General features: G+C 37.2%; 1 protein-coding gene across 1 annotated transcript in view; it reads right to left on the reverse strand.

The window, feature by feature from the left end:
- CFAP95 (cilia and flagella associated protein 95) overlaps window positions 1-223 on the reverse strand; it is an 81812-nt gene extending 81589 nt beyond the window's left edge. The window contains exon 1 of the mRNA XM_049770989.1: window positions 74-223. Coding sequence (XP_049626946.1) covers window positions 74-210 — 137 coding nt within the window. The 5' untranslated portion in view covers window positions 211-223. The remainder of the gene's footprint in view (window positions 1-73) is intronic.
- Between the last annotated feature and the right edge of the window lie 11553 nt (window positions 224-11776).

The following is an 11776-nucleotide window of genomic DNA, read 5'->3' on the forward strand; positions in this document are numbered from 1 at the left end:
TGTTCTCATACTTGCCCATTTCCTTTTCTCTTTACTCTTTCCCAGGCACCCAGGAACACAAAAAGTAGCTCACCAGGAATTCACCAACACACACTTGGAATATTTCTTATCCTGGGAGCGGAGGGTGAGGGAACCCTTGCGTTCCAGCAAGTCCGTGGGTCCCGCTTCCAACCAGTAATGCCTACCACAAGAAGTGGCACAGCTATCCATGGGGACCTCTAAGATCTTCCCTCAGCACTAGCACTCCTTTGCCTATCAGCAAAATTCTGAGTCTCTCGTTGCCTAAGCAACTGGGGGGCGGAGCCAGTAGAAGAGGCGGGGTTACTGATGGGGTTGAGCCCTCACTTGTCAACACTGGATTCTGAACCATTAGTTGATTAGTGACTACATTTCCCAGAATGCACTATAGGGAGTACATCCAAGTCCGGCGAGAGAACTGCAGATTAGGATCTGCATCTGATCCTAGGTACGCATGGAAGAAAAGAAGACATTTCTGGTCAGGTAAGGGTCTAAAAAGCCGCAGGGATCTGTCCGAACTGCCCTTACGGAAGTTCTTTGCATATCCCCATTTGTCACTGAACCATTTTCTTAGGAGTTATTAAAGTTTCATTAAAAGGGAGCAAGAGATCACTCCTTAAATCTTAAAATAAGTCACATCTATGCATTTCTGAGTGGAATCATTCCATCAATCCGCTAAAACGCCTGAAGATGTTAACTGGCAGGTTCAGCTTCATCTGCTCTCTTGGCATCAATTTCTTCCTCTGATAAATGAAGAGGAAAATAGAGCTGTGAGATAGAGAGGTAGACCCAAGAATCTAAGATCAGTTCCCTAAAACTTGATAAGTTCTCAAAAAAATTTAACTTTTAGTATCTTGTGACAACACAAATTCACATTATTGTGTTTTGAGTTATGTGAGAAACTTTAAGTTATTTAAGCATCACCTTCATAAAAGCATCCACTAGTTATTTTAGAAAAGGAAGATGTTTATTTCACTGTTGACCAAGAAATATTAATAAACACATCTGAATTTTCCTTTCTCTACCCTCTCTATTGAAACTGGAGTATTTAATGAACTGAATTGTAGATGGATTTCTTGCTGATACAGCTTAGTGAACATGGCATCGCATCAGTGTTTAATAAACAAATAAAAATATTAAATTTAAAAAAGAGGAGGTGGAGAGATAGCACAGCTGTAGGGTGTTTGCCTTGCATGCAGCCAATCCAGGATGAACCCGAGTTCGAACCCCAGCATCCCATAGGGTCCTCCTGGCCTGTCAGGAGCTATTTCTGAGCACAGAGCAAGGATTAAACCCTGAGCGCCTCCGGGTGTGACACAAAAACAACTTTTTTTTTAATATTATTATATTTAGCTGGGTTTCCTTGCATTTTAGAAGCATTCTACTTTTACAAAGACCAGGTGCACACAAAAATTTAAACTTTTTTTTTTTGTTTTTGGGTCACACCCGGCAGTTCTCAAGGGTTCCTCCTGGCTCTCTGCTCAGATATCACCCCTGGCAGGCACAGGGGATAAACTTATTTTTTTAAGAGAGAAATTTTATTTTATAAATTCAGGGGATAAACTTATTTTTTAAGAGAGAAATTTCATTTTATAAATTAAATATCTGGATTTGGCAAAGATTTCTTACAGCACTGTGAAATCTTTTTCAGTTCTCTTAAGAATGGGCACTTCCTGTTAATCATCACATATATATGATATATATGTATATCACATATATATTTATGGCTCACACTTAAATCATTGCTGCTGTTGTTGTTTTGGGGCCACACTCAGTGATGCTCAGGTGTTACTTCTGGTTCTATGTTCAGGAATATCTCCTGGCAGTGTTCTGTTGACCTATATATGGGCTGCAAGGCAAGTATCTTGACACTGTATTATTTATCCAGCTCCTTTCAATTTTCTTTTAGGGGGCTACTCTTGGCAGTGTTCAAAGCTTACACCTACCTCTACACTCAGTGATCACTCCTGGAAGTGCCTGGGAATATATGAGGTGCCAGTGATTGAACCTGGGTTGGCCACATGCAAGGCAATATCCCTTCCTACTGTGCTCTCTCTTCAACCTCCTTAAATGCTTATATATATAAAATCAGGATTCACTTACTATGGCAAAGTAAATGAGAGATGTCTGGTTATCTTCTGCTTTCTTAATTTACTTCTTTTCTCTCCCCTTCTTTTCATTCCCCCTTCCCAATATTTCCTCATCCTCTTTTTCTTCTATTTATTGAGAAGTAGATTTTAGAGTTGTAATTTATTACTGAGTAAACAAAATAATCTGGTAAAATTCAAGGTTTGTGTAAAGTAAAAAAAATAAATAAGACTTAAAAACCAGGACTCAAATTTATAGGAATCAACTCATATTTAATGACCTTGGAACTTTCAGAGTCAACTATGAGAAAAACATTTCTCTTTTCCTATAACTACTCAAAACTAACAATCATTTTGAGAATAGATTTTAACCTTGAGTTTTATTCCTCTGTGCCTCTAATTTGAATTGCAAACCTACTAGGTATGAATTTAATCAGAACATTTTATTAGCTAATATTGATTAAGTGCAGTCATGCATTATTTCTGGAATGCGTACCATTAGCATAAGAAATTAATTTATTAAATATTCAGGGGATAGTATTCTATAATTCAGCATTTCCCTTATATTCATATCTAATCTAATCAATAAGTGAAACTTTGGGGCATAATTATCCATAACTATTGTGATGAAAGTTTAATATCCTGCATTAGCAATGGTATGCTTTAAAATAAATGTAAATTAGAGATATATTTAATATCTTACAAGTTGGACATCTTTCATTATTAAAAAATAAAATATTGGGCCCAGAGTGGTGGCACAGTGGTAGGATGTTTGCCTTACATGCAGCTGACCTAGGACTGACCACGGTTCTATCCTCAACTTCCCATATGGTCCTCCAAGCCAGAAGCAATTTCTGAGCTCAGAGCCAAGAGTAACTGTGTGGCCCCCGCTCAAAATAAATAAATAAATAAATAAATAAATAAATAAAATATAAAATGAAATATACACTTTCACAAATGATCAAAACCCTTGATTGATTGCAAATCAGCTTTTGATGGGGCTGGAAGGTGATGAGATGGAAGATGACGTCTTTCTCCTCCAGCTCGGATCACTCGTCTGCCGCCCAGTTCAGCTGGCGGGTCTGAGGGTTCAGGATAGTGGCAGGTAGAAAACTCACAGGCAGTAAGGCTTTAGGAGATATCAGCTTTATTCAGTGGATAAGGCTGAAGAATCCCCAGCCTTCCTCAGACCCTTGATTTATAGACAAGAATCAGGTACCAACCTAGGGTGGGAGCAGAATACCAAATAAGAAATAATCCAATATACTATTACTAGACCATACCCAATAGTGGGTACAATAATTGATTAGGGTAAGATCAGTAAGATAGTAATCTTATGGAAATGTATTCATATATAACACTTGATTTCCTCCATTTTCTGGGCTGCTTTAATTCTTGACCTCTTCACTATTTATTAGCAGTAAGGGTGAGAAAATTTAGCTACCAATTAGAAATTCTTAAAAGAGGAATTTAGGGACCTCCCAGCACATCACAAAAGCCTCAAGCACAGAAAGGCTGGTGAGAATAGACTCAACTCCCCAAACCCTATCTCGCGGACCCTAGATTGGCAGGGTGGTATGTAGGGACCACCCCCTCAGACATCCAGTAAAATCAGTGTGTGCAAAACAGTCTTCCCCACCCATCCACCTCCGGACCTTCCAGCCAACATCAAAAAAGCCCTGTGCCCAAACAGAAAATATACAGCCCCCAAACTGAAGAACAACCCATGAAACCACTGTACATTTCTGTTATACTTGGACAACCTTGCTTACCAAGAATAAATAAACCCCAAAACAGATATGCCTCCAAATACCTCTTACAAAATTAAACAGACCACTTTTTTTAAACACCCTGAAATCTTAAGACTTTAACCCACCCAATGCAAAGAACAATAGCGAAACTAAGGAAGACACCAGCAGCTGGGGATATGGAGAGAAATTCTACCAGATTTTCAAGTCCTCCAAAGTGCACAAACCCTATAGATGAAGAACTAAAATCAGCAGTTAATGTCTTAGAAATGGAATTCAAGGAATCACTAACCAAAGAAATTAAGAAATTCATAGATGAGCAATTCAATCAACTCAAAGAAGAAATAATAACAAGGCACTTTAGATGGGCTTGGATGTTGATGGAATGAATGGAGGGGCCGTTCTCTGCCATCCCAGCACCACATGTCTCCAATCCCTCCAGCCGGTGAGTAACTGGGTTCAGGAGAGCGGTATGTAGAAAACTCACTTACAGGCAAGCTTCTTCAGGAGATAACATCTTTATTTGCCCTGGCCAACATGTGTGGCTTCTATCATAACATTTTATGCTGGATTCCTATTTAGCCCTGCATTGTACCTTGTCCTTCAGAGATTTCCTCCTGCTTCATTCTGCATCCATACAAATTTCCCTTTTGCCCCTGTGGCCAAACCTTTTGTAACCTCCCCCAAACCCCCAGAAATGGGAGGGTCTTTCTTGTAGGTAAGTTTACATGAAGAATGCGAGGTGGGGTTACAGAACTCTATCAGAAGATGAGAGAATCCTTACAAATGGAAATAAAAGAACTAAAAACCTTGCTAGCAAGTCATAATAACAGAATTACACACATAGAGAATTGCATGGATGAACTTGAAGATAAAAGATAAGCGAACATCAATGAAGAAGACAATAAAGAAATGAGAGACAAAACATTGGAAGAAAATGTTAGGTACCTAATGAACAAAGACAAAAAAAATCTACGACTAATAGGAATACCAGAGAAAAAAGAAAACAAGTAGTGAGGGAAATGATATCAGAGAATTTTCCCACACTCTGGAAAGAGACAGCTGTACAAATCAAGAGGCAAAAAGAGTACCAATCAAAATAGACCCTAACAGATTAACAGCAAGACATATAGTATCTAAATTGCAAGTAGAGAGAGAGAGAGAAAGAGAGAGAGAAAGTTGAATACTTCAAAGCAATAAGTGAAAAAAGAATTTCAAGTACAAAGGAAGGAACGTAAGAATCAAACCATATCTTCCATTTGAAACAATTTAGGTAAGAAGACAGTGGAATAACAAATTTAAACAACTAAATAAAAGAAAGTTCCAACCAAGAGTTCAATGCCCAGCAAAATTTTCATTTACATGGGAAGGAGGGTTGAAAACATTCTCAGACAAAAGGGAGCTCCCAATATTTGTGCTAACCAAACCAACTATAAAAGAGCTACTCAGAGATCAATTACACAAATCAAATCCTTAATTGTAACAACCACCATCATACACAATATAATTGCACAACAACCCTCCCTATTATTAATTTTCTTAAATGTCAATGGACTAAACTCATTCATTAAAAGGCACAAAGTAGAGGTTTGGATCAGGAAACAAAACCCAGATATTTTCTGCCTGCAGGAAACACACTTAAAAGCTCAGGATAGACAATCAAAAAAGCTGGGACAGGCATACTCATATCAGACCAAATTACATTCAACCTCAAGAAAGTATTTAGAGATGAAGATAGACACTATTTATTTATCAGGGGAACATTTGACCATGAAGTACTAACTCTAATCTATATTTATGCACCAAATTGTAGACAGATTTCAGCACACCATTATCACCACTAGACAGATCCACTAAGCAGAACACTAGCAAAGACATAAGACATAAGAACCCTAAATGAGAAACTAGACGAACTATGATTAATGAACTGATCCAGAACCCTCTAGCCACTAAAAAACAGAATACACATTTTAGTCAAGTGCACGTGGGACCTTTTCTAGGAGAGAAAATCTTAGAAAACAAATATAAGTTACATAAAATTACAAATATAAGAATTATTCCAAGCATCCTATCAGATCATAATGCAACAGAGATCAAGAAAAAAGAAGATGGAGCTGGAGAGATAGCATGGAGGTAAGGCATTTGCCTTTCATGCAGAAGGTCATTGGTTAAAATTCCGGCATCCCATATGTCCCTCGAGCCCACCTGGAGCGATTTCTGAGTGTGGAGCCAGAAGTAACCCCTGAGTGCTGCCGGGCATGACCGAAAGACCAAAATAAATAAATAAATAAATAAATAAATAAATAAATAAATAAATAAATAAGATGTGGAGAAAATCTAACAACTGGAGACTAAACAACATGCTGCTCAACAACAGCTGGGACCAGAGAGGAAATCATGAAAGAAATAAAAAGATTCTTTGAGATGAATAACAATGAAGAAACAAATTGCCTAAATCAACGGGACTTAGAAAAGGCAGTAATTCAGGCAAAACTCATAGCAATACAGGCCCACATTAGAAAAGAGGAAAAATGACAAAAATCAGCAGCTTAAAGGGAAACTTAAATCAGAAGCTTAAACCCAAACACAAGTAGAAAAAAGAAATAATAAAAAACCAGAGCAGAAATAAACAACATAGAAACAAACAAAATATACAAAGAATCATTTAGACCAGGAGCTTGTTTTTTGAAAGAATAAACAAGATAGACAAGCTGCTGGCAAGACTCACAAGGAAAAAAAGGGAAAACACCCAAGTAAATCAGATCACAAATGAAAGGGGAGAGATTACAATAGGACCTCAAGAAATGGAAGACATAAAGTCTTATTATGAACAACTGTACTCAGTTAAGTTAGAGAACCCATAAGAAATGGGCAGGTTCCTGGAAAAATATCATCTCCCAAGACTTAGTAATGAGAAGCTAGAAAGCCTAAACAGGCCAATCATTTCTAAGGAAATTGAAACAGTAATTAAGAAACTCCCCAAAAATAAAAGTTCAAGACCAGATGGTTTTACAGGTGAATTCTATCAAACATTCAGAGAATGCTACCATTGATCCACAGCTCTCCCAAAACATTAAAAAGACAGGACTCCTCCCAAATTCCTTTTATGAGGGTAATATCATGCTCCTTCCCAAAGCTGAAAAAAAGATAACACCAAGAAAGAAAACTACAGATCAATTTCACTAATGAACACGGATGCAAAAATCCTTAACAAAATCTTAGCAAATCCAATTTAACAACACATCAAAAAGATTATACAGAATGGGGCTGGAGAGATAGCATGGAGGTAAGGTGTTTGCTTTCAAGTAGAAGGATGATGGTTCGAATCCTGGTATCCCATATGGTCCCACAAGCCTGCCAGGAGCGATTTCTGAGTGTAGAGCCAGGAGTAACTTCTGAGCACTGCCGGGTATGACCCAAAAACCAAAAAAAAAAAAAAAAAAGATTATACACCATGACCAAGTGATTTCATCCCAGGGATGAAAGGATGGTTCAACATATGCAAATCAATCAACATCATACACAACATCAACAAAAAAGGTAAAAAGCACATGATCATATCAGTTGGTGCAGAGGAGGCATTTCACAAAAATCCAACATCTATTCATGATGAAAACACTCATCAAAATATGGTTGGAAGGAACCTTCCTCAAGATAGTTACAGCTAACTATAAGAAGCCCACACCCAACATTATCCTTAATGGTGAAAAACTGAAAGTATTTCCACTAAGGTCAAGCACTATGTAAGCTTGTCCACTCTTATTCAATATAGATCAGAAGTCCTAGCAATAGCAATCAGACAAGAGAAGGGAATCAAAGAAATTCAAATAGGGGTAGAGGGAGTCAAACTATCTTTATTTGCATATTATATGATGATATACATAGAAAACCCTAAAGAGTCAACAGAAAAAGCTCCTAGAAACAATAGATCAATAAGCAAAGTATCCAGCTACAAAGTCAATACACAAAAGACAGTAGCATTCCTTTATAAAAATAATGAAACAGAGGAGAAAGGGATAAAGGAGTTCATCAGATTTAAAATAGTATTTAAAAATATCAATTACCTAGGAATCAACCAAACAAGAGAAATAACAAGAAAGAACATATCGGGGCCAGAGAGATAGCACAGCGGCATTTACCTTGCAAGTAGCCGATCCAGAACCTAAGGTGGTTGGTTCGAATCCTGGCATCCCATATGGTCCTCCGTGCCTGCCAGGAGCTATTTCTGAGCAGATAGCCAGGAGTAACCCCTGAGCACCGCAGGGTGTGGCCCCCCGCCCCCCCCAAAAAAAAACAAAACAAGAAAGAACATACCATGAAGACTTCAAAATGCTTTAGAAAAAAATTGAAGAGGATCTAAAAAATTGGAAGAGCATCCCACGCTTAGGGGTAGGAAGAATCAACATAATCAAAATGACTATCTTACCTAAACTACTATATAGATTCAATGAAATCCCTATCCAAATTCAGATATAATTCTTTAAGAACTAAGAACAATCAACTATAAAGTTCTTGTGGAACTATAAAAGACCTAGGTTAGCCAAATCCATATTGAAAAACAAGAAACTAGTTAGGTAGTTTCTTTATCTAACCTGAGCTCTACTATAAAGCAATAGTGATCAAAACATCATTGTACTAGAACAAAGACAGAATCTCAGACCCTGTGCTTTGATTCCTTTTTATTTCAGGACCGTGGTTAGTGTCTGTTGTCTTTTTGCTGTGCTGCCTTTCAGGTTTTTTATTTGTTTGTTTGTTTTTGTTTTGTTTGGGTTTTGGTATTTTGGGGGGGTAATTTTTCTTGTATTATTTTTATGTTTTCCTTCCTTTCCCCCTTTCTTTTCTTAAACTGATATTTATAGTCTCTAGGACTCCTCCCATTTTTTGCTTGTTTGAATTTTTGCCCTCCCCCTTTTTCTTTCTTTCTTTCTTTCTTTCTTCTTTCTTTCTTTCTTTCTTTCTTTCTTTCTTTCTTTCTTTCTTTCTTTCTTTCTTTCTTTCTTTCTTTCTTTCTTTCTTTCTTTCTTTCTTTCTTTCTTTCTTTCTTTCTTTCTTTCTTTCTTTCTTTTTTTAATTTTTTTTTGGTTTTTGGGCCACACCCAGTGACGCTCAGGGGTTACTCCTGGCTATGCGCTCAGAAGTCGATCCTGGCTTGGGGGACCATATGGGACGCCGCGGGATCGAACCGCAGTTCGTCCAAGGCTAGCGCAGGCAAGGCAGGCACCTTACCTCTAGCGCCACCTCCCTGCCCTCCTTTTTCTTTCTTACCTTCAAACAGAACCACATACCTTGAACCATCTTGTTCTGCCTCACAAATTGAGGGGAAAATAATGGAGGGCACCAAGACCAAACAGTCATATGAACATTGAGTAGAAATGAAAAATGATCAGACTTGAACACCAAATCGAAAGCTGACTACAATAGAATGAATACCCAATCTACAACAGGCTAGACACAGAAGGGACCACTTATACTAGCAGCCCCAGGGGCAAAGGAGGGGCCATATGGGATGTTTGCTGGGAACAGGGGTGGAGGGAGGACAAAATTGAAGGTGGGAATGCCCCTGATTCAATGTCACTATGTACCTCAAGTACTGCTGTGAATGATTTTTTTGTTGTTTGTTTGTTTGTTTGTTTGTTTTTTGTTTTTGGGTAACACCTAGCAGTGCTCAGGGGTTACTCCTGGCTCCACGCACAGAAATCGCTCCTGGCAGGCTCGGGGGGCCATATGGGATGCCAGGATTCGAACCACTGACCCTCTGCATGCAAGGCAAACATCTTACCTCCATGCTATCTCTCTGGCCCCTTTTTTTTCTTGTTTTTGTTTGTTTGTTTGTTTGTTTTTACTGTGAATGATTTGCAATCCACTTTGAGCAAAATAAAAATTAGTAATAAAAATAAGTAAAATAGAAGAATAGAAAAAATATTATAATAATATAATAATAAATAATAAAAATTCAATATAATTATAAAATACAATATCCAGTGACATAGCCCCAAATATATGGTCAATGAATATTTGACAAAGTAGCCAAGAACTTGAAATGGAACAAAGTCAATCTCTTTTACAAATGGTGTTGAAACAACCTTATAACCACATTTAAAAAATTAAAGATTAATTCATACCTCACACCTTACACAGAAGTCATCCTAGAGTGGATTAAGGACCTTGAAATCAAATCTGAAGCTACAAATTTTATTGAGGAAAATATATACAGAACATGCAAGACTTATACCTCAAAAAAGTCTTGATGCTAGAATGCCAATGATATAGCTAGAATGAGCTATAACATCAAACTTAAATATATGGGACTATATCAAACTGAAATTTTCTGTAAGGCAAAAGAAACATGGACTAAAACTAGAAGACAGCTAAAGAAATGGGAAAATATTTGCATTCAACACATGAAATAAAGGTTTGATATCTAGGATATACAAAGCACTCAAAAAGGTTAGCTCCACAAAACCTAAAAAAAAAAAATCAAAAAATAGGAAGAAGGGGCCGGCAAGATAGTATGGAGGTAAGGCATTTGCCTTCCATTTGCCTTCCATATGGTCCCCCATGCCTGCTAGGGACCAGGAGTAACCCCTGAGCGCTGCCTGGTGTGACCCCCCAAAAAAACCCAAGAAAAATGGGAAGAAGAAATGAACAGACACTTCTCTGAGGAGGACCAACAATGGACAATAGTCACTTGAAAACATGTTCATCATCATTTATCATTATGGAAATCCAAATCAAGACAATAATGACAATCCTTACACCTGTTAGGATGGCACATATAAAAAATAATAGGACCAATCTCTGTTGGTGGGGATGCTGTAAGAAAGGAATACTCATCCACTACAGTGGAAATGCTGCCTGATCTGACCTCAATGAAAAACAGTAAGGAAGGTTCTCAGTAAACTCAAACTTGAGCTGCCATAGGACCTAGCAATTCCACTCTTTGATATTTATCCCAAGAACAGAAAGACATTCATCAAAAAGTATGTATGCATAGCACTATTCATTACAGCACTCAATACAATAGCCAAGACTTGTAATCAACCTAGATGTATCCAACAACAGATTAGTGGATCATGAAAATATGGTACATATATATAATGGAATACTGCATATCAATAAGAAATGATATAATCATGCAATTTGCAAATGGATGGAACTAGAAAATATTTTTGTTAAATGAACTAAACCAGATGAAGGATAAATACAGAATATCACTTATATGTGGCATTCAGAATAACTCAATGAAGAAATGCAGTGGTCTAATGGCAGATACTCTAAAAACTGTAGGTGCCAGGATATAGTGAGAAGGAAACAAATCAAGCAGAAGAGGAGAAACATAAATTCTTTACTTTCTTTTATACTACAAAGAAACCTGCAGCAATGGAAACAGCTATTTATATGAACAGGTATTCAATCAACCTATCACTACAAAGGCCTATAATAATGTTCTAATGTTTTTATCCACAGAATCAGGTGCAAAATATGATCGGATGCCTGGGACTCCCACTGCTCACTATTGTATTTTTAGTGCCTTAATTTTATTATGTATAAAATAACTCTTCAACTTCTTTGTACACAGAATTTCTTGGAGATATAAGTTGGACACCCTAAATTTTCAATTCAGTGCTCTATCATATCAGACTTCAAATACAATCACAATGTTTTGACAATGTCTTGACAAAATATATAGATTTAAAGCAATCCGTATAAAGATACCTATGACATTTTTCAAGGAAATAAATTAAACACTTCTGAAATTCATCTGGACACAATAAACTTCCATGATTGTTTAAGTGGTCCTTGGGGAAAAAAAGATAGAAGGTATCACTTTCCCCAATTTCAAACTGTACTATAAAGCAGAGTAGTTAAGAAAGCATAATGTTGGAATAAAGAGAAATCTTCAGATAAATGAAATAGACTTGA

The sequence above is a fragment of the Suncus etruscus genome, chromosome 3, assembly GCF_024139225.1.
Source record: "Suncus etruscus isolate mSunEtr1 chromosome 3, mSunEtr1.pri.cur, whole genome shotgun sequence".
Lineage (NCBI taxonomy): Eukaryota > Metazoa > Chordata > Mammalia > Eulipotyphla > Soricidae > Suncus > Suncus etruscus.